At 40.4% G+C, this 23,931-nt stretch overlaps 1 protein-coding gene across 1 annotated transcript in view; it reads left to right on the top strand.

Moving 5' to 3' along the window:
- The window catches only part of OCA2 (oculocutaneous albinism II), a 171,786-nt gene that overhangs the window by 5,929 nt on the left and 141,926 nt on the right, over positions 1–23,931 (top strand). The window contains exons 2-5 of the mRNA XM_009994824.1: positions 16,237–16,335; positions 16,891–17,076; positions 20,350–20,407; positions 21,290–21,362. Of these exons, the coding sequence (XP_009993126.1) occupies positions 16,237–16,335; positions 16,891–17,076; positions 20,350–20,407; positions 21,290–21,362 (416 nt within the window). The remainder of the gene's footprint in view (positions 1–16,236; positions 16,336–16,890; positions 17,077–20,349; positions 20,408–21,289; positions 21,363–23,931) is intronic.

The raw sequence follows: 23,931 nt of genomic DNA, 5'->3' as shown, positions 1-23,931 counted from the left end.
GTTCTGTCATTGGCAGACTAAAACCACAGCATTCCCATGTAGCCACTCAACTACTTTTTGATTCTGACAGGACATTTTGGTAAACAAAAATCCACCACTATTAAGTTTTGTTTCAAAGTGCTCTGTTGGAAAAAATAGGGGGTACTAATTAACTGCTTCACACTTTTCCCACTACAGTGGGAAATGTTTAACCAGGCTAAAAACTGAGCACTCAGTGAAAACATTGCAGAGTACCAACCTGCAAAGATCAAATGCTTCAATTGAGTCCCTGTGATTTTACACAAAACTGTTGAATTTATCGAGCAGCTGCTCTCTTCCTAACAGTTAATGGTATGGTTATGTGGGGTTTGTCTTTGTTGGACCTCTTAGACCAATTATGGAAAGATGCCAGAAACATACAAGCTTCAATCCTCTTTGGGGTTGGACAGCTGTTTCCTCATGTAAACCTCTGTTTAAACAGGGGAAGGCTTTTAACATCAGCCATTTATTTTTTTTAATGTATTATAAGGTTGAAGAGTTAAGGCAGCCAGAATGCAAATAAATCTGTTGTGTAAAGGCAGTCACAGCTGAGCAGAAGGGTGTGCATGGGGCTTAAATAGTTGATGTGAGGAGCCATCAATGTAAGATAAAGTGAATAGCTTGGTCACTCAGTATCCTTCAATTAAGGCTACTTGGAAAACTGTTCTCTGTGCTTCATTCCTGCCTGTGTGTGGGTGGCAGCTCTGACATACTAAACCATTTGAGGAAATCAGAACTGTGCATTAGCAGGTAGTCAAATTATACTCATTAATAAGAATTCAATTTTGTCCCCAATTTTCTCCCATGTCAGTGTGCAAAATCTTTGGGGGTGGGAACCAGTGAAGTCTTTCCTGGCAGTGAGTGCTGGGGAGGAGAATACCAAAGCAGTGGAAATCCAGAGCCCTTTGATGTAAACAGTCTGAATGATAACATGGTAACTTTTCCACGGTCCTTGGCCCTGTGATTGAAGGATAGAGCAAGACAAAACATGAAAATGCAGCCAAAAATAATTGAGAAAGGGAGTCATGGAGAGAAATCTGATGTTTGACAGTAAGTTTGGACCATTTAGCTTTAAGGCTTTGAACCTCAGTGAGCCTGGGGTAGGGCTGGAGCCCATGAACTTTGCAGAGCTTAGAAAGAGAGGGAGCCGGACAAGGACAGCTTGGTTTCATGGTCCAGTCAAAAAAGAAATAATGCCAATGGGGCCCTCTTATTGTAGGATGTGGTTGTACAATCTCCACTTTGCTTTGAGTGACAGTAAACACCCACCTCCTTCCTCTTGTGTAAGTGTATGGGCCACCAGGCTGCAAGGCATTCTTTTTTTTTTTTTCCCCCTCTTCCAATTTATCACTCTAAATTAATAGTGAAATATCAACTGAAACAGCAACTGTAGCTCATATTTTCTATTTTCTAAGTACATTTCTTTATCATCAGGATTCTTTTGTTTATCTCCTCCTCTGGCTTCCTCTTCCAGTGACTATTATTTTGTTGAAAATATATGGGCCTGAAGGAAGGAGAGAGTAAGTGTTTGCACATTACTGCCTTTCCTAATAGTCAAGGTAGTCAGATGAGAGATTGGGTACCTTAGTTCATACTGAGAATTTGCCCCAAAACATGCCTCAGCTTCTGTCCAAGCTACTGGACAGGATCGGACAATTCTCTGCTGCTACTTTCTGTTGGGACATCTCTCTGCTGGGACATCTCTGTGCCAGGACATCCCTCTGCAGTCCAGAAGATTACACAGTGCTGTGCTGGTGTTCTGGCATAGAGATGTCCTGGTGGAAAGTTGTCCTGTCCCTGCTGGGGAGCTGCTGCTGAGCATGGAGTGGGGAGAGGGGACTCTGAGATGCTGGTGGAAGGAGATGTGTCTGAAAGGAGAGATACCAATAAAATGCAGAGACAGTAGGGATAGTAAGAAGGATGAATAGAAACCCTTCCATGTGGCTATGGATGGATGCTGGGAGAGGCTGAAACACAGTGTGAAATACAGAGTGAGTGCGGGGTGCAGTGAGCTCTGGAGTGAATCAGATAAAAGCGATTTAATGTCGTGATTGTAAGCCAGACTCTGATGCAATCAGTCTTTAGTTATAATAAAAAATCCTAACTCTATTCAAATCTGCAGTTAACAAAAGAACACAAAACTGTCAGTCCCAAAACTTGAAGTGAGGCAGCTGAGTTAGTGGCATCCGTTGCTTATCCTGAACACCTTGCACAGCTTGATATTCTGAGCAAAAATAAGACATATTAACAAGATAAAAACATGGCTGGTCATGGTCCCTCAAAAAACAAAACTATCCCACCCTACAAAGACTACAGAGAAAACCCCTTTCCTTTATTTCCTTTTTTTTTTTTTTTCCTTTCCCCCCCCCCTTTATCCCCATAGCTTGCTGTTAGGAGCAAATGTTTTGAAGCATAGCTCTTGCTTGGTGATAGAGATGTTCTTCAGTATACCCAACACTTTAAACATATCTCCTATTAGAATTAATTAACATCAGAGTGCTTTGTCCTCTTGTTTTAAAAGCACTAGAAATCATTCCTCAGCCACAGTGAAATTTTCCAGGATAGTCATGGTTATACATTTAAGAACTGAAGTTCATGTTAAATGGAATGTAGTTGATGGAAAAATAGATTCATGCAGATGGAAGAAATTAGCCAGTGAATTAAAAAAATCACAGGGTCACAGTCTGTAGTCTGGCAAATCATATGTCTTTTTTAAAAAACCTGATACTCATAAGGAGCTCAAGTGATTTACTCTCTGAAATACAGCAAGATCTCATAAATGAGTCACCAAAATGCTTACAGGTGGTGACCAAGCCAACAATTCTCTGCTTGATAAGTACTAATGGGACTACAGGAACAACCTGCAGTAATGGTGCTAGTGGACCAGCAGAAGTCAGAGACCATGCAGAGCTCTGTCCATAGCAGGTCAGAACTAAGTCAAGGTCAGCACAATGAGCTGGAGTCAGGTCTTGCAGAACTGGGTAGGTTCAGAATTAATGCACTGAGGTTTGTTGTTGGTTGTGGGTTTTTTGTTTGTTTCTTTTTTCTTTTTCTTCCCCTTCCTCACCCACCTTCTCCACATTTTTATATGATTTATTTTGGGCAGGGTGAAATAGAAAACAGATTGGCAGTTATAGCTACTCACAGTATTCAGAAATGCAGCAGATACTGACTCAGTACTGGCTGGGAATTAGCATCATTCAGAAGCAGCTGTGAAAGGTTGATGGTTTTGCTCACACTTTCTGAAGTATTTCCTTTTCTCTGCTTGTCAGTTAGGACAATGAACACAGTCCATCTGCCATTCACTCCCTGCTATCCTTGAGGAGACATTTTGTAAGGACTTCCTTGCCTCAAGTGAAGCTCTGGTGATGGAATATGAAAACATTTATCTCTGATGGCTGTGCTGGCATTTATATTGAACTGGTTTGGCTGGCAAGACCATTACACTTGCTGTTTGAGGAGAAAGTGCTATGCTATTGATGGATTTATTGTAAGAAGTCTAATCTGGGATTAATACAAAATTTCCTTGAATAGGGTAGGTAGATATTTCACAGTGACTTCTCTTTCCACTCTTGTGATCATATCTAACCTGTTTTCCCTGCTACTTGGAAAATAAAAAAAGTAAAAGCATTTCAAATATTCTTTTGTCTTTAATCTTTCTGAGAATGACAGGAGCAACTCTTACCTCCTCAGCCACATCAGTGATGTGAGCTGCAGTCCTCTTTAGGAGCCTATTGACAGCTGGTTTATCAGGTAAACCTCTTAAAGGGTTAAAGCTTGAACCTGAATTTAGTGAATCTGTCTGATAAAAGGAATGGTGAACCCAGAATGAAGGATAACAAGGAATGCACTTCTGTATTCTGTGATGTCTCTTGAATTGTGGAAGCTAAACCAGCAGGGCTATGTCAGAATTTTATATGAACATGCAGTTTTGTTGCATCTATTGACAGCACATGGCTTCCTTGCCAAGATGCTCCATGTACTGTACAGAGTGCCTCCCAGTGCTCCCCAGTGCAGGCCAACAAGAGCAAATGCTCTACACAGAAATAGCACAATGAAATTTGTACATTTTAGGCAATTGCTTTCAGCTCATGTCGACTTCATGTATTGTAGTCCATACCCCAAAATGAGCTAAGCCAGAACTGTTAGGAATAGTGATGTTTCAAGAGTCAAAATTTTGAACATCATCATGCAGAAAACTTGTTTTTAACCAGAAATCGAATGGCAACAAGCACCCATTAAAATCTGTTCATAGTTGTATAACTGTGTTGAGGAACATTATATGGCCAGAAATCTTCTCACTACCCTATTTTGACAGAAGACAGATGATCCTTGGCAAAGAAAGAAAGATAGATAGTCATAAGGATTTGCATATATGGCTGTTGTGCTAAGCACAATTTTGAAACTATAGGTCTGTCAACAAAAGTTGAAAGAGCTCCATTTAGACCTGTCATACTTTCCTTCAGCTGGAAATCTGATGTTTGTGATGCAGAACACACAATAACTCAACATCAAAAGAAGGCAACAGATGTACCAGTTTGTTTACAATTTGGAGTAGGACTGAACATCTCATTTCAATCCAAGAAATTTTAGGCTCAAGAAGATAGGATGTAGAAAAGAGAATTCTGGCTCTTCATACTTGTTAAACACTGTATGAATTTGGGGAGATTTAGACCATACATACAGCACTTTGAGAAAATTAAATATTGACACCAGCTTGCCTATCTGTAACAGAATTTCATAGAATCACAGATGCTAGAATGCTGGGTTTGAAAGGATCTCAAGGATCATCTAGTCCAACCTTTCTTGGCAAAAGCATGGTCTAGATTAGATGGCCCAGCACTCTGTCCAGCTGAATCTTAAAAGTGCCCAAAGTCAGGGAATACACTGCTTCCTTGGGGAGATTATTCCAATGGCTGATTGTTCTCATTATGAAAAATTTTCCTTGTGTGTCCAACTGGAATCTCCCAAAGAGTAACTTGTACCCATGACCCCTCATCTTTTCCATATGACTCTGTGAAAAGGGAGTCTTAATCTTCTCTGTAGCTGCCCTTCAAGTAGTGGAACATGGTGATGAGGTCTCTTTTAAGCCTTCTTTTCTCCAGGCTGAACAAACCCAGTCCTCTCAGCCTTTCTTTGCTGCAACACACTGTTTACTCATATTGATCTTGATGGCCACCAGGACCCCCAGGTCCATTTCCAGCCAGGTAGATCACAGGCTATGCAGCTCTCCTGGGTTATGCTTTCCCAGGTGCAAGACATTACATTTGTCCTTATTGAACCTCATAAATTTCTTGTTAGCCCTCTCTTCCAGCCTATCCAGGCTTTCCTGCTGGGTGGCTCTCCGTTCTGAGGTGTCTGCTTCCTCACTCAGTTTGGTATAATCTGCAAACTTCATCAGGGTACACTTGATCTTATCATCCAGAACACTTAGGAAGGTATTAAACAGTGTTGGGCCCAATATTGACCCCTAAGGAACTCCACTGGTGACCACCTGTCAGTTTGAATAAGTGTATACTGCCAGCCTTTGGATATGGTCTGTCAGCCAGCTCCCCACCCGCTGCACAGGCCACACACATACCAGTTTCTCTAGGAGGAGACTCTGGGGAATGTGTCAAAAGCCTTGCAGAAATCCATGTAGACAATGTCCATTGCTTGCCCCATGCCAACCAAGCAGATTGTTTTATTGTAGAAGGCAATCAAGTTTGTCAAGTACTATTTCCCTTGGTGAATCCATGCTGGCTTTTCCCAGTCATGTGCTTCATTTGACTTGTGACAGCCCCAGGAGAATGTGTTCAATAACTTTACCAGGGACTGAAGTGAGTCTGATGGACCTGTAATTTTCTGGATCCTCCTTTAAGCCCTTCTTGTAGATGGGAGTGACATTGCCCTTCTTGTAGATGGGAGTTACATTACCCTTCTTCCAGTCTTCAAGAATGTCTTGAAGTCTCCATAACTTCTCAAAAATTATGGAGTGGCCTTGCAATGATGTCAGCCAGCTCCCTTATCACCCTCGGGTAGATAACCTCTGGGCCCATCCATTTATAAGGGTCAAGTCCCTGTATTCACACACTAACTCTTCCTTCACTGACAGCAGGTCTGTGTTTGCTTTGACCTATGTTTGCTTTTGGTTCTCAGGGCCTGAAGCCCAACAGACAGAGAAGAAAGTGTTGAGAACCTTTGCTTTTTCAGCATTTTACAAGTAAGATTTACTTACTTGTATGGAGAGTTAGTCATCAGGATCCTACCTGTGCTACATGTCTGTCGCTTCAGGGAGGGGATCTTTATGGCATCATGGTCTACATTGCATTTAGTCTTAATTAACCAGCAAGTTGCAAGCAGGAGCATACCTTATCCTATTGAGGTTGCAGTGTTTGATTGTTGACCAAAAGGTGTGAACTGGAATAACACCACAGAGCTCAGACTCTAACCATACCTCTTGCAATGAAGAACAAATGTTGTTCGGATCCATCCTTCCTTTCTAAATTAATGGCTTTTAAAAAATGTAATATGTCTAAATGCTTCCGCCTTAAGTTAAAATATGTTCTTTTAGCTCTGCCATGTGTCATGATATTTTTTTCTCTCGATCCCACGCTTTTCCCTAATGCTTCTGGAGGAGATAATTCCTGTAGCTTTAGTTCTTCCACGATTCTGATTAACTTCCACATTTCATAACATTAAAACAGTACAATTTTTTTTTTTTTCTGTGACAATGTTCTATGGCCTTCTGCTTCTCATAAACATTTCATTTGTTTTAGAAACATTTCTTAGCAATTGGAACCTAATTTTAAATGCCTTGACTCAAATATGAATCCACTTTTTAGGCTGTGAAGCTGCTATTTTTGCATAGAGGAACAACCATTATTTCTTGTTGATTCTTGAGGTGCAGAACAGCTACTTATACATTAACTTTTAATAACAATGTCTGGTTACAGTAATTTTAATGTCTCTTTTTTTCTCTTACTGTGTTTGGTGCTCCACAAAGGTATCAACTTACCTTTCTTTTTCCTTTGCATTTCCATACTGTTGGAGTATCGTTCAGTTTTCCTGTTATATCACACACCTCTGATCATTTGTTCTTGCAAACTGCCTGTCCAGACAGTATCCAAACCACATTTATTAGTGCAGTAGCTGTTTATTGTGGCATCAGTTTCTGGAATTGTTTTATTCAAAATATATATGTGAGGAGCTGTGCTTTGTTAGTACTATAATGTATCCAGCTTTCAGGCATCCAGTGTGTGCTGTGAGCTTTTTGGTGGTGCAGTTGATTCAACCTTTTTGATCCATTTGAGTTTATAACACAATAGCTCCTTAAATGCCTGATCCAACAACAGGTTTGCAATACTTGGGATCCATCACTTTTTAAAAATACAAGTCTCAATTTGATGACAACTTGAATTTTTTAAGCCATATGGTGGCCTGCTGCTTTCCTTCACCTCTTCTTTTGAACACCTCTCCAAGAAGTCAGCCACATTTTTTGCTGTTGTTAACGAACTTTTTTGTATATCTATCTGGCTTTTTTTTTAATCTTTAAATTCTCAGCAATGGAGACAGTTTTTTAGTGAGAAAGTTTCCTTTTTTTTTTTTTTCTTCCTCTAAAAGTTGCAGGTATTAATAATCTTCTCTCCAAATTTCTGGAATGGAACATAAGGAACTATAATTTTAAAATTAGTGTTTAAAAAAGATGAAAAATAGCTTCTTCATTATTTCATCTTTAAGTATAGCTCCTTAATTACTCTTCTCAGTCTCTAAAATTGAGGTGAGGGGCAAAAGAGTATGTTGTAAGACTATGCAAGGCCAGAAATGTAATTAACACATGACAGCTTGTCGATACGTTGCTTGGATGCAGGAAAATTCTATCAAAATAATCCCATCTCACCACTGTTTGAGAAAATATTCCCTTATCTGGGAGGTGATCAATGGTCTTCTTTTAATATTCTTCCTTTTACTCTATGATCCTTAAATTTAGTGAATCTTCCTACTTCAACATATATTCCCTCAAACATTTCAGACTACAACATCATGTCACTGCAGTGCTTTACTCTCTCTAGAGATGGTCACACCATCCAGTTGTTTCTCAGACCTATCCTTCTGTTTGTACTTCTGTCATCCAAGTGCCCCATATTGCATTTTTAAGAGAGTCTGGTCAGATATACTTAAAAAATTAAATTTATAAGCCTTTGACATTCTTGGAACTGCCTCACAGACTACAAAAAAAAAAGTGTGAACTCCCCTTTATTTGTCATCAATTCAGTTAGCATCAGAGCTGGTTAAGCTAAAAGCCTATGGTGAATGCCAAAGAGAAAAGCTGGCATTTAGAAGCCAGGCTTGCAGAAGATGCTACAGTATTACAAGTTCAGCCGTGCTTAAAGTGCTGCTGATAAATTGCTTTCCTGTAGGAGACTCATTTTTCAGTATGCCCTGCAACATTTGAGAATAATACTTCTTAACAAGTTGTCTGTGTAATCCATAAAGAAACTGGGGTTTTGGAATTTGGGCCACTACCAACACAGGCTACTGCCTATTTCAAATTTGTGGCTTGATGGCAGTTGCCAACAGCTAAACTGTTTTGACAGCACCTACTCCTGAAATGTGTTTTCTCCTTCAGATTATCTGCAGTTTTTACATGGTCTCTCCTGAAGTTTTCCAATTTTCTCTGCTGAATGAGAAAATAGAGAGGCGGAAACGGTAGCTATGCTTTCTTAGTGCAACTCCTCAGGCCTTCAGAGGGTAGGCTTTTTGGACCTGCCCCTTGCCTGTGGCCCTGCTAGGTAGTCATGAGTCTCAGGGCTGGCCCTGTCCCCATCCCATCCCTGCTCCCTCACTGGGTGCTCTGACACAGGTTCCAGTTGAGGAGCACGTGGCCTTGCCAGACACACAACCACCCTCTGATCCTGGCTCCCTCCTCCCTTTGAACAGCCAGGAATCATGGCACCCTGACACAGGAATGGAAAATGTGTGGAGAACAGCTTAGTCCTCTTTGTTAGAGTCAGAGGAGCTTCAGGGCAGCTTATAGATTGAATACTTTCTTTTAACTTTACCCACAATGGAGTCCTGGTGTGTCTAAGCTGTTGACCATGTCCCAGTGTCTTTTTGATGGAGACATCCCTTTAGAGAGACAGACAAAGACCCTTGAGGAAAAGGAGCTACCAAGTCCTGGAGTTACCTAAAATTTCATTTTTCAGGGAAGTACAATAATCCTACAAAGCCTAATTTGATTTAAAAAAAAAAAAAAGTAAAAAGGGAAATACAGGAGACACTCTATTTTCCAAGCTATTTCTGAACTTAAAGTTGCAGAATAGTGCACAAGTGAAGGAGGGGAGGCCACTTCCACATCCCCTTGCAGGACATTTTCACTCTCCAAAACCAACAGTAGTGAATGAAGCTAGCACGTTGTGTATACCCTGTGTAAGGAACCATTTCTGGCTTGGAAAAGCTCAGCACACACTTCACTGCATCTTTCTTGAGCATGTTCATTCTTTGCCTAGGGTCTTGGCATGGTAGACACTTCTCAAGATGAGACCTGACAGTTGGCTGCAACTCTTGCAGTGTCTTGCTGTCAGGTAGTACCAGGGCTGCAGCCCTCTGGGGAATCCTGTACAGTCCTGACTAACAGAAAATTAAGAAAGGCAAAGAGAAAATGAGTGTGTATTAAGTAATGCTTCCACTGCTAAGTTTTTCTGACATCTTCGTGGTGCATGCTTTTAAAGGGTCTAGAGGTTATTTGCTGATTTATTGGGAGCTACATAAAGCAGTCATCAGAAACTGTCTGGAGCCTGTTTAGAGATGTGAGCTCTGCAGTCTTTGATCCTTCCCATGACTCCCAGTATATCAGTTGACCATACTTCATTTGTAATGGATAGTCATAACAGTTCCTCCATGATGTGCTACTACTGAGGAGAAGACATGATGGAGGGTTGTGTCTCTGTGTGAGCACATATATCATGATGTTTATGGGTGTATGTCTACAGCTGCTTAGTACAGAGGAAATGTTTCAAAGTGCTGATGTTAGTCAGCACAGTTTGTACCAGGTAACCATTGTTCAAAAGTGGATTTTATTGGAAACTGACAAGTACCAAATCTGGTGGAAGAATGTATTTCAAGGGTGCTCAAAAAACAGTGTGGTGTTTGTTTTTTGTTTGTGGTATTCTTTTTCAGTTTATTTCTGCATTGTGTTTATTTACAGTTACAATAAAAGCAGTTGGTTCAATACATATGATTCCTATAAATGTTACTCATTGAGGATGATGCTTCCAAAATGTGGATGCTTCCAAAATGAGGCTTTAGCCTATAAGAATGTAGAAATGATAAATTAAACTCTTGCTGTTGTTAATAGTCTCTCCTGCATGATTAATTATCTCTCATTTTCTTACTCTGGCTTCCTTCTTCTCTAGGAAACTTTCCTTAATTTTCTATTCTATTTGTCATGATCTCTTGACTCAGTACTATTCCTAGACTTTAGCTTTAGAGGTAACCTCATACTTACAATTATTTTAATGAGTACTAATTCAGAGAAGAATGCTAACTCTTTTTGTTTGTTTGTTTTCTTTTTTCCTTAAGAGATTCAGCTTTCAGTTTTTCTATAGTGAATTTTCCAGTAAGTTATGTGCATAACTGTTGATGTTCTTCCGTAATAGGTATGCTTCCATATTCACCTCTTCTTAATCTCTGACCAATTCTTTCCACAGAAGTGAGAATTATTGCTTTCTGTTGTCATAGAAATAGCTCTTACTGATAGTTGTGTGCACAACGTAGCATATGGCAGATGAAGCTTTATAATAGCTGATGTTTGAAATGTATGCTTTTTTATTATAGGGAGTGAAAGCTTCATGCATTGTGTGGCATGATTAATCCTTTCAATGTAAGGCTAAATAATAGGTTCCAATCAAACCTAGTGATTATTTTTTTTGTCATGGAAACACGGATTTGTCACAGTTGGAAGGGACCTCTAGAGATCATCCAGTCCCAACTCCCCTGCTAAAGCAGGATCACCTAGAGCACACTACACAGGTTTGTATCCAGGCAGGTTTTTAATATCTCCAGTGAAGAAGGTCCTCAACCTTTCTGGGCAGCCTATTCCAGTGCTTTGTCACCTTCACAGTAAAGAAGTTTTTCCTCATGTTTAGATGGAACTTCTTGTTTTCCAGCCTGTGCCCATTGCCTCTTGTCCTGTCACTGGGAACTACAGAAAAGAGTCTGGCTCCATCCTCCTTGCACCCACCCTTTAGTTATTTGCAGACATTGGTAAGGTTTTCTCTCATTCTTCTCTTCACCAGGCTAAAGAGTCCCAGCTCTCTCAGCCTTCCTCATACAGGAGATGCTCCAGTCCCCCAGTCATCTTTGTTGCCCTCCTCTGGACTGTCTTTAGTATCACCCTGTCTCTCTTTCACTGGGGAGCCCAGAACTGGATGCAGGATTCCAGAGGTGGCGTCACCAGGGCAGAGTAGAGGGGGAGAATGACCTCTCTTGACCTACTGGCCACACCAAAGTCCTGCTGGTTACACCAGTCTCGGAGCCAGGAGTTAATCTGCTGGCTCTTCCTGTTTATCCCTTCCTCAATTCCTGCAACTGGTGGGATAGAGGAGAACACTACTTGTGCTTCTTATCCTTTAACCAGCCATCCAAGGGCCCTCAAGTCTCTCTTCATTGCCCTTGGACTTCTGGTAGCTACCTCATCATGCTTAATCCTGCCCCCAAGGAGGCAGCTGACTTCCTTAAGAAGCAAGTCTGGCCTGCATATGTGGCCTTCAGCTCCCTTTAGAAGTGAGTCACTTATGAGAAGGACCTGTGTTTTCTTCTTAACTGAGGTGTTTTGATGCAAGGCATGGTCTGAGTTTGCCTCGGTAGCACCTCCAGTTTGGGTGAACTGTCATCCTCACCACTATCTTGTTCCCCTTGCAGAGCATCGTATCTGTTTTGCAGGGTGACCTGGGGAGGTGGGACAGTTACTGGAGGGACACACCAGCCATGCTCTTGCACCGTGCAGGAACTTGTCACCATTGCTCACTCTAGGGCCATCACGCTTGGCCAGGTGGAGAGAGGACAAAGAGCACTCTGCATTGTGAGCCCTTCCTGACTGTTGTGGCTGTTTCAGAGAGGCTAAGATGTGACTCCAATGATCTATCTCCCTCTCAGACTCCCTGATACTCCTTGGCCTTCCCACCTCCTCCTTCAGCTCTGCAACCATGCTGAGCAGATCGTTTATCTGCTTGCACCTAACAGTCTCTCTGCCATCCTCCAGTATGAACAACAGGCTTAGGCACTCCCTGCAACTGGGGGCATGGACAGTTAATATCTATGTGGGACCTCCATCTGGGTCGCCACAGTACTCCTGGCAATGGCTTTTGCCTGAGTGGAAACCATAGGTAACACACATCTGGAAGGGTGACAGCCACCACTACTCAAGTTACCTCTGAAGCCAAGAGATCAGCTAAACAGGAGGAGTATGGTTGTTTCCTTTCTCAGGTTTTTGATTACTTTTTTTCTGTGTCCTTTGCTGCATTGTGCCCGAATTGAAATGCTGAACAACTGCTTCTACAACAGATTCTTCCTTTTCCTTTAAAAATGGCATGTCTAAACACATTAGGAAACACCTGAAAATGTGGTCAGAGGGCAAGTGTGGTGCTCAGTGGCAGGAACTGAGTTCCCTCTTTGAACTTCATCCAAAGTCCACTGAAAACTGGAAGTTGTCACCTGCAGGTAATGGGAAACACCGGTGTCTTGTAGGCAGAACCTGCAGCACTCTTCTGACTCTGAATAACACCCGAGGTGTCATCCATGCACCAGTGGGAGCAATTAGAGTCTCACATCTCTTCCTTCCCTCTCCTACTTTTTTTTTCCCATAGTTTTTTGTTTTAGTTTTCTCTCATCACACTTAATGAAAGAGAAGTGAGAATGCAGACTTTTTTCTATGAAGACCAATGAGCATATCTACATACTAATGTATACACTTGTAAATGCAATTATTTAATGTCTCTTCTCATATTTGATGTATAAAATGCTAAAGAGTTTTGAGTCTGAACCATGAGAAAACAACAGGGGTCACAACTGGTGCCTAGCTTGCCAGCTCCTCACCTGCAAATAGTGTACATCAAGAGCAGCCTTCTGATCCTAGAAATGGACCTGTCCACAATGGGCTAATGACATGACCTGGTGATTAGCCCCTTGGTAATGTTGTTGAATTGGTCAGTAGGGATAGATTGTACTCCCTTCTAGCAGGTAGGTATAACCAAAGTTTCTAGCTCTTTTAATTGTGAAGAAATATTCAAAGAGTAATTGTTCCTGGGTTTTGAAATAGATCACTCTGATTTCTTTCCCTTCTTTACACAGTGTCATGATTGCCAGGCACTTGCAGGTGCACCAGGAATGACACTGAGGGTTTTTGAGCACTGCATAATTGTTCCTCTACTAGTGGGGGATCTTTGGGCCTTCCTAGGTTTGCTTGCAAGTGATCTCTATTCTCTTGATGAAGTATATGACCAAATGGCATCAATGGTGTTTCTGCAGAACTATGAGAGTCCCAGAGGGGCTTGCATTAGACTTTCTGTTCAGGGATGACTTTTATTCTTGTAATCCAGGCTACTGTTTCATTATTTTTTCAACTTTTCTTTCTAGAGCTTTCAGCTTTCAAGATTCTTTTATGTCCTAATTAGCTTTATTGTTTATATTACTCTCATTCTCTAATTATAGTAATCACATCACAGAGGAGCTGAGATTTTTCTGCTTTTTATCTAATTATTTTTGCTTTTTTCAAGCCTGGCTATTTCCTGCTGCTTATTTTTGTCTATGTGTTTTTACTTTCTGCAAATTGATGTTGTCATGTACTAATTGTTTTCACTTTATCTGAAGACCCTTTCAATTTTTATTGTATTTTCCACTTGAGGCAATCTGTGAAGCTCTATAGTTCTATGTAAAAGTGACAAGACCTATATCTGCAAGTGGGAATAACAAAGGTGCAAAAAGAAAGCAGAAGTGATGTCTTTAGCTTTCTGGATCCTTCACCTCAGCTACTGTCATTTAAACCACCTTACCCCAAACATTTTTTGACTCTTTCTGTTTGCCATTGCTGTGGTTGCTTTGCCCGTCAGCACTCTTTGCACTTACAATATTGGTGAAGACCTGCTGAGGTGCAGGATGGTTAGTAGATATACATATGCCTATGTAACACAAAACATTGTTGAGATCATCCTCTAAAAATTAGAAAAAAATGGAAGTTTTTGTAGAAAGTTTTCTCGTTATGAATCTCAGATTTTGCACATGTCCTAGGAGGAAAACAAGAAAAGCATGTGTGGAAAGGTTAATGGTGTGTGCAAAGTGAGGTTAGATCAAAACAGCATGTAGTGTATATTATTTGGAGCCTTTTTTTTGTGAAACAAGTGATGTTATGTATTTAACATCAGAAACAGAAAACTGGTCTTTGCATAAGCTAAATTTCTGAATGTTTAAGTTCAAGGTCCAGCATCAGATTTTTATATTAAAATTGCCACCTTTGGATGCAAACTTTGAATGCACCTCAGATGCACCAGGATTAGCCAGGACCATATCAGTGATGCTAAGTAAGCACACATTTAAAATCCTGGAAGTGTTTTTTAGCTATTTTTGTGGATTCCATTCTGTAAAAGTTTCAGGAGATCTTTTACATCCAAGGCTATGAAAAGATTAGAATAAATCTTGCTTTAAAATACCAGAGTTTCTCTACTTCAACTTTTTGTGAATAATACTCTCCTATTTTAAAAAAGGAGGCACTTCAAAACCTTCAGAGTGTGCAATCATCTCTTCACAGATGAAGTGTCAGTACCACGTAGCACCTGAATTGTAATCTGCCCAACATTTGACCCGAGGTACAAGATAATTCAGTCTCTCTAATTCATTCATTCTCTTCTGTTGAGACTGTAGATGTGGTGCTTATGGCAGTTTGAACAAGAATTGTGGTCACTGAAGGCTGAAATTACCACATCCTCTTGCTCTGCACCTAGCACGGCGTCTGAATGAGAACAGTACTAAACAAGCAAGCTGATGCATTAGCTGGAGCTTTCAATTTTTCAAAGGCTGAGCTCATGTATGCCTCTACAAATTGCAAGAAATTCCACATTCTTACATTGTCTTATGAGGTTAAATATACAGATACTTCTTTTTGAACTAAGATCTAATTGTCAGTCACTTTTTAATATTTATGTATTTGTCTGTGATTTTATAGTTTCAGTCTAGGAATGCCAGGAGATGTTTTAGCTTTCCTCTACGTGTCTCTGGGAGTAATGAGATCTGCATGTTGACTGTATTTCTAGCAGTCAGGACTTGCTGGTGGCAAATGGCCACCGCTTCGAATGGAATACATCTGTGTGTGTCTGAGTAATGGTGGTGTTGATGGGAAATGTCTCTGAAAGCCAGGCCTTGGAGAGTGCTCTAAAATGGCTCAATTATTTGATCTCTCCCAGAAGCCTGCCCCACAGCTAGACCCCTGTGATTGTGCTTGATTCTCTTCAGCTCTTTCTTAAGCTCTGGGGTTTATATTTCATCAAAAGACTTCTTAAATAATGCTAAGCTGCAATATGGCAAGAGGTAGCTCACTGTCTTACAACTACCTGCAGCACCAGGACTGAGACTTGACAGAAACTCTTTGGAAGGGATTGTGCTGCAGAAATGAAGTACTTGTAATTCAGAGAAAGTTTTCTTCTCTAATATGAAGGGGTCCCGAGGTTATTGTAGGGATAGTAGATTTCCAGTGATCTCTGTCAAAAGGACATTTGTGGGACAGAATTTATCCTATTTTTTGGGTGTAAATTATGAAGTATATTAATAGGAATTTCTGTGAATTTGTATAAGTGTTTACCTGAAGAATTTTGCATCACTGATATTACAGTGCAGTTGTTCCACTGTAAATCTGGGTGTCTAAAAGCATAAGCATGTGAGTGAGAGTTAGGTACCTATTGGTCTTCTGACATTCAGAGGGAATTTAATTGACTATTGTAGATGCTGCTTTTAGGCTGGATAGATTTATTTTATACAGTAGAGTCCTCCATGACTGTAAGGAATTGACTACTGTGACTAGTTCAAACTTAATGAAAACCTTAATTTGGGTGAACACTATGCTTAAATAATGTTTAACTAGCTAGATGCACTTGTAATAAAATATTCTGTAGAACTGTAGGGAATGAAACATTGTACTGCAGACTTACTATTCTCTCTTTTTTTCCCTCTCCTTTTTTTTCCTCTCCGAAGATATCACTTCAATTTTTCTAAATTATTCAGCCCAAGGTCAAAAAACAACAGCTTTACAGAGAAGACGCCGCTGCTGAAGGCTTCCTCGGAGGAAAACGGGTGAGTGATGTTCATTTTACTTGAAATATTTTTTTCTAAGCTGTTTTCTATTTAATTGTTCATGGTTCTTTCTTATATCCTGACACCAAATCTGCTGGGAAATAAAGTGAACAGCAAGGGTTGTAAGAAGAGATCTATTCTGGAGGACTTTCAGTGGAGAGAAGGGGCTGTAAGTGGAGAAGAGAAGGATGTGAGGTCTGAGGTTGGGGTGATTAGATGTGCTCTCATTTCCTTTGTGTCATGTAACATCAGGTGCACTGAAAGACACTGATGACCTATAGAAAGGGTCCTGATAAGGGTTTTACACAGCAAAGCTGGAGATACATATCCATCATAGACCTGGTGCACCTAAATATCATGGGGTCTTTGTTTTTACTCCCCAGCCTACACAGCTGGGTCACCAAGGGGTGCTCAGTCTGTACTGAATATATTTATTTCTGTGAAATTTTCCATTTCTCACAGTGAATCTAAGGGTGTGCAAGGTTAGTGGCATCTAGTACCTGTTGAAATAAACCACTTTTTTGTTCTGTTGTGTTTCCTGAAAATATGTGACAGGTGGCAGTGCATGGATTTTCATAATCCAGATTTTACCACCGATGATGATTCATGGGACAGCTCTGCAGAATTTGAGCAGATGTTTCAAATGGGAAGTGAAATGACAAGTTGGTCCAAATCTGCTTCTTCTGAGAAATATGAAATCTTGGACAACCTTCATGTCAAGTTCAATTTATCAAAGATGAGGTCTGAATTCAAGTACTCATTTATTTCTACTTCCATTCTTTTGTTTTCTTTTTTTTTTTTCTTTCTTTAATTTTTTAATTATTTGTTCCAGTACAAGTTTTGTAGGTATAGATGTCTAGGAAACGATTTATTTTCTGCAAGTGATCAAAATAACACTCCATATTTAGGCCTTATCTTGCTATTTATAGTTTATAAATAAACCCTGGTGAAACTGATTACAAGCTTCTACCTATTGATCAATAGCTCCTTGTTCTTACAGGCATCCATCTTAGCATGTATTTTCAATTTGTAATTAAATACCTTCTATATTGCTTTTAACATTTTTTGGAAACCATTTCTTAAAACTCTCCTGTTTGACTCCACAGCTTTATTCTTCAATTTTTTTGTTATTAATTTTTGTTAATCGGTAAATCATTTTTTGTTACTATTTTTATTAAAGTAACTTTTCACATATACACAATCCAGCTGAGAATTTTTCTGTCCTTAAGTATATTAAGTGTATTATTAAATGTATAATATGTTTCACTCTTTACCTCAAAGTAGTCTTTCACCTCACTTAGGCACAGAGGAAATTTGAACCTGTTAATGTATTAAAAGATACCAATGTGATAAGAGGTTAAGTTCAAATTTTACCAGAATATTTTTGCCTGGGATTTAGCTAGCAAATTCTTTAGCCTTGGATAATAATTATCTCTTCTCCTTCCAGAGTTTCCTCACTTTTTACTAGCTTGGGTTGGCCTCTGCAGAAAGCTCTGCAGATCTGCGTGGAGCCCTGCACTGCATGTCTGCATCTCCTTGTTGATCCTCGGAACCTTTCCAACAAAGTGTCCCAATCCATATGTTTTTGTAGCTCATTGCTTCACCGTTGTTTTCCTCCTTTCATCATGCACAGGGTGTTGTGTGGAGTGCTGTTCTCTTGCACTGCTGCTGGGCAAATAACGGAGCCAGAGAATTACAATGGCTGCAATTAGCGCAGCACGAGCAGATGTGAAGGAGTTTGGCAGGCGTCTCTTTCTTCATGCTCACGGTGGCTTTCCCTGGTATTTGATGGAACAAAGGCATTGAACGAGACTGTAGAGTCCGTTGTTTCTAGTACAGCATAGTTTTATAATCTGGGGAGTAGTGCATTTCTCTGGCAGCCCTTCCTCTGACACATTCTTGTTGCTATAGTGCTGATGGTACCCACGGGGCCAGCTCCTTGGCTGTCTTAAATCAGCATCACTCTGCTGGGAGAATAAATGGAGCTAAACTGCCCAACACTACATGCAGATCAGACTAAACATTGTTTGGGTTAGAACAAGGGGGTGAAATCCTTTATTGATTTTGTTTCCAACTGAAGTCAAACAGGATTGTGCTGGAGGCACAGACATCAGCACAGGCTTTGGCACAGGATTGGTTCTTGCATTGCTGTGCCAGGTTAGTGCTGTAGGAAGAGACAGATTGCAAGGCAGGAGCGAGTTGAAGGCTGATCAATTGTCAGCTGTAAGCTGTTAAAAGCACTACTTCCCTAATACAAAATTCCATGAAAACAAACAGATGGGAGGAAAAGAGCCTTTGGAATTCTACGCTTCATGAAATAACCATTTCCAAAAGCTTTTCTATTATATCTTGCCAGCTCCTTTAGGTCAGTTTCTGTTATTTTCAGAGAAGTAGATATGAACTTAGAAAAACTTAATGATTTTTTATTTATCTTATGTCTTAAATTAAAGTTATTGGTGTTTCTCATATTAATAATAATTTTAATTCTTATTATTAGTAGTATTTAATGATAATTTGGAAGTGCAAGACAAAATCAATCTTGACTGGCTTTAGGAATTTATAAAAGAGTGAATTCTCAGAATTGCCAAAATAGAACTGTAATGTAGAGATGGGGAGAATAGACAAGCAGGAGAGAGGAAGCATGACTAAACTGGCACTAGGCATTTCCCATAAATTACACAATGCCATAAGAAGTTACCAGTTATGAGGTGCTGATAATGGCTTCTGTTGTCATTCCTCTCTCTTGAAGCCTTTATTATCCTCTTTACTGTCTTCTCTTCCTCTGCCTTTCTTTAGATTTTTATGCTGCACAAAGTCTGTGTAAAGTTACTCCCACTTGTATTTCATTGAATGTTGTATCCCCTTGTACCAGTGTGTCTGTGACAACATTTTTATTAGCTGCTAGGTTTGTTTGTTTGTTTGTTTTTTGTTTGGTGTTTTTTTTTTCTGTCTTGCTTGTCATCAGGATTAAATCAATACTTAAATTTGTCATTCTGTTAGAAAAGCAATGTTTGAATGTTTACTTTTGAAAACACGGGATGAGAACATCAATCCCTTCAATTACTGAAAAAATGTAATAAGAGCAAATCACCAGAGTTCTGTAAATTAAGGTATCTGTGTAACTTACTGATGCGCAGAAAGAAAACAGAATTGCATTTTAGGGTAAAAGAAAAAACATGGTACTTTATTAGTGCTAAGCCTTAAGACTTCTTACTCAAGAGCAAGTATTTTTAACATCCACATTTTAATTTAGAGTTACTCTTGCTTAACCCCCTCAGTGTTGAGCTCTGACACTTCAGAAGATTTGATAGCATCCAATCTCCATGACTGGGCATTCCTTCAAAGGATGCCGGTGTGCCTTGGCGAAAAGATAAATCTAGTTTTGCTAGTTGGTTCATCTAGAGATGCTCATGAGTAGTGCAGGAGAAAATGTCAAGTACATTGAAACCACTTGTATTTGGTTTAAAGAGACATCGTTAAACCCAGAAGATTCTTAAAGCTTTTTCTCATCATCAAATGGACTTTTCCCAGCACCTTTCAGGATGTATATTGGAAATCCAGTTTTGAGAAAGTCATTCATGACACCAGCCCTCTATGCAACAAGCTGTGCTTTCTGCTGGGTAGTGCCACCTCTCCACAGTGGCAATGCTCCTTTGCCTCCCTGGGAGAGACCAGAGGGAGCTGATGGGGCTCTGGGTCTGTCAGGGGCTGTCAGTGTCAGCAGAGAAGTGGCTTCAGGTCCCACCACCAGTTCATGCTGCAGCCCAAGGGGTAAAACCTCTTTCCTGTGCAATGAGACCTGGCTGGCAGCAGACTTGGGGCAGGAGGCTCATATAGTCGCCGAGACTTCCCAAACCTCCTGTGACCCTGTTTAGTGGTGTCCACACTCGAATGTGGGATATTATTGGCCTTAAACGTTTACCACAATGCTTCTGAATTATCAGCACTATTAAGAGAACACAAAATTTTGTTCTAAACTAGCCATATAGTAAATATGTGTTTCTTATGTTTCAGACGCTGTCTAAAATTCCTAAAAGTTTCAGGCCTTTTTATCATTGTAGTTGTCTGCTCTGTAAGTATTGAATTTGCAATCCTTCCCTTTCCCTCCTCCCCAGTTCCTTAGTCCAAAATGAGGTGTGATATTTGGTCTCAGCTCATAAATCAGTCTCAAGGGTGGGAGCAAGACAGCAAAAAAGAAAACGCTGCGAAGGGGCTTATGTCTAATCAGACCAGTGTTTGGTGCATTAGCCACCACCTTGGACTATGTGGTAGGGCAGGCAATTAAGTTTCAGGAGGCAGCATAAACTCAAATTTGTGTTTCCTGTATGGTTGCTTGTTGAATGTAGGGTGAGTCTTTAGATGCTGGCTAACACCTGAGGAATGTTCATAGGACAAGCCGTGCCAGACAGCATGCATTAGCAATAGCTGTGCTCCATGGTGAGGAAGGCAAAAGGCCACAGGGAGATGGGCAACTCCATACTGGGGCTGCCTGAGTGCTGCCCTCCCCTATCAGAACTGGCAGAATCTTAGACTGCCAGACTTGAGAAGCACTTGTAAAAGTTGGGAGTTTATCCATTTAGCTGCTGTGAAAAATCCTGTTCTTTTTGGCTAGCAGGGCTTCTCTGTCAAACACAAAATAGAAGATGCTCCGTATTTCCTCAGATATGGGTGTTGCCTTCCACAAAGATCCTTAAGATTACACAGATACTTGGATAAAATAGATTGAATGTGTGACTTTGGCAACAAGTTTATGGAAAGAATATTACTCCTCCCTGTTAAGTATCCCAGGGCTACTTTTCAACTGTAGTGGAAACATACCTGAAAATACTGAAAGCAATTTTATAATTTAATGTATGTTTTGAAAGAGTCTTATATAAGTAATTGAGATAAGCTTAGCAGGTCTTTTTCAGTTTTTTTATGATTAATGCATGTTTGTTTTTCATCCTTGCCCTAGATTTTATTTGGTACTTATCCAGATCAAGGTATGTCCTGGCAGATGTTGGCTGTATCACCTCTGGAAAGTTTCTGTATCCTTCTTCATTGATAAACAGGTTGAATGGGTTGGTGTTTTCTGTCTTATACCCTGAGAGGGTTGGGTGTCCTCAGAGCCTGGGCTGCATGTAGACATGTTCTTTGATGCAGGCCACAGTCACGTTCCCTAGTGCAAGTCATACTGAATGACACCTTGTGGTGTCCTTCCAGTCCATGTATCCAGTATCTGCATGGAGCCAGAGTGTGGAAATGTGTTGCAGAGCCAGTGGGATGAAGGCCCAGTAAATAGCTGGGACCATGACTAAGACATGCACCTGACTGCAGCAACTGCATCCCAGGCAATCTGTAACGTGCCTATAGTGTATACTTGGACCATGATGCTACTCAGTGAATTTCTTCAAAACTAGGAAATTAAATGATTTACGAACGTTTCCAGAACAGCTTAGCCCAGCCATATGTATGGATTTGTGGATCTGTAAATATTTCTGAGTGGTGGTGCAGATTCCTCTGCAAATTTTCCATGCAAAATTGCTCAGTCGTGAATTTAATCCACAGATTGCCAAGAAATGTTCAGAAGAACAAGCAATGGAATAACCCAAAATAAAAATGATTCATTGGAGGTGAATGTTAAAACTTTCTGAGGGATGAGCATTCAGTTAGTGAACAAACAAAAACTTATGCAAATAGCTTATATTTCTTGTTCCCACTCTATTTCTAGTTTAAATCAGTCTGGTCTTCAATCTGCTTGGGTTGTTTCACTAGTGTAAAAGATGATTCACATTTAGATATATTTCACAAGCTCCTGGAAGGTGTCTTAAGTTTTGAGATGCTTATTTTATTTTTTTCTATTTAACTGGGCAGTTCCATTGCCTTGAGCATGAAAAGCCTGTTTTAAATAGATTTGTGTATCAGTATTCTCACTGTTGCAAATATAATGCAACAATTAGTAGGGTAAATGAGGAAGAAGAGGTTAGTTCTTGAGGACTATTTATAATTAAAAGTTGAGATTTCTTTCTGGAGAAAAGCAAGTTAGCATTTATTAGGACCAGTGACTATTTCAACTGTAAACTCCCATCAGTATCCTCTTCACATAAGTTTTTTTTGTCCTCCTTGAAACTATTGAAATCTCCTCTGTGTGTGTGTTGTTGAGCAACAGCAGGGCTGTCATGATCCAGACTGCCGAAGGAGGCTCTGTTACCACCCTCCTGCCTAAGCAAGTCTTTGAGGTCAAGTTTTAATTAACTGTCACAGCATAACCCAAACCAGATTTTGGGTTGGAACCGTGCCTACTGAATGGTACACGTTGACTCTGTAACCAGTTATTCCCTTTGCTTGCTTTGGGGAAGTGCTGGCAATTGAGTACCAACAAGTGTTCCCATATTTCACAGATGTACCTATCATGTCAGGATGCTTTGAGCCAAAAAGCTATCACAGTCAGAATATAGGATTCTTCTTTCTTACTTGGCAATCCTGGAACTGTGTGTTGAAACTGGGTGTTCTGTCCCAGTGTTCCTACCTGAGGTCACTGAGCTGGGGAAAAATATGTAAGAAGCAAGCAATCCAGCAATGCCATGCTTAATTTTCAAGGTAAGATGGCAATTCAAGCACAAGGGTCAAGGAGAAAGACTGCATTTCTAAATGAAGTTTTGAAAAGGCACAAGCAATTCTGAATGTCACCTCACCATAGAATCATAGGACCATCCTGGTTGGAAGGGACCTTGAAGATCAAGTTCAACCATAACCTAAATCCCCCTACCATAACCTAAGCTGCCCTTTCAGTGCTTAAATCATGTCACTAAGCACTATATCTATATTTATTTTAAACACTTCCAGGGATGGTGACTCCACTCTTTCAGTAAAGAAATTCTTTCTAATATCCAATCTAAACCTCCCCTGCTGCAGCTTCAGGCCATTTCCCCTCATCCTGTCATTATTCACTTGGGAGAAGAGGCCAACTCCAACCTCCTGCAGCCTCCTTTCAGGTAGTTGTAGAGAGCAATGAGATCTCCCCTCAGCCTCTTCCTCTTCAAACTAAACAATCTCAGCTCCCTTAGTCTCTCCTCTTAGGGCTTATTCTCCAGACATTTCACCACCTTGGTAGCTCTTCTCTGGACATGCTCCAGCAACTCTACATCCTGGCACCGAGGGGCCCAGAATTACACGCAGTACTCGAAGTGCAGCCTCACCAGTGCTGGGTACATTTCCTGATGGTCTTCATTTGGACAGAACAAAGCTCACATGGTTGTCCTTCACTTTGTTGCATAGTGAAGAAAGCATTTTTCTTTTTGGCTAGGCTTGGATAATGTTAACCAGTGACATCTTTAGCCAGCAGGGTTGAAGATGTGACTTCTGCTGCCTGACAGACTGTGATGTTCCCAGTGGACATTAGCTGCTGCTCTCTGAACGTCTACAGGAATTTCATGGTAGGCTGTCAGGTGTGCTCCACTAGTCCTTGTCACAAAAACCTTCTAAGAATCCTTTGGGTGGAAAAAAATTCTCTTAGCTCATATGATGCCAAATCATGCAAATAAACAATTCACCTCTTGCTCATGCTTCAAAAGGTGCTAAGTGTTGAGTGGATACTTTTTTTCATAATTTCATTTT

The sequence above is a fragment of the Chaetura pelagica genome, unplaced genomic scaffold (assembly GCF_000747805.2).
Source record: "Chaetura pelagica isolate M959 unplaced genomic scaffold, ChaPel_1.0 scaffold263, whole genome shotgun sequence".
Taxonomy (NCBI): domain Eukaryota; kingdom Metazoa; phylum Chordata; class Aves; order Apodiformes; family Apodidae; genus Chaetura; species Chaetura pelagica.
Note: the sequence above shows the minus strand (reverse complement) of the source record. Positions and strands in the feature narration are given on the sequence as shown.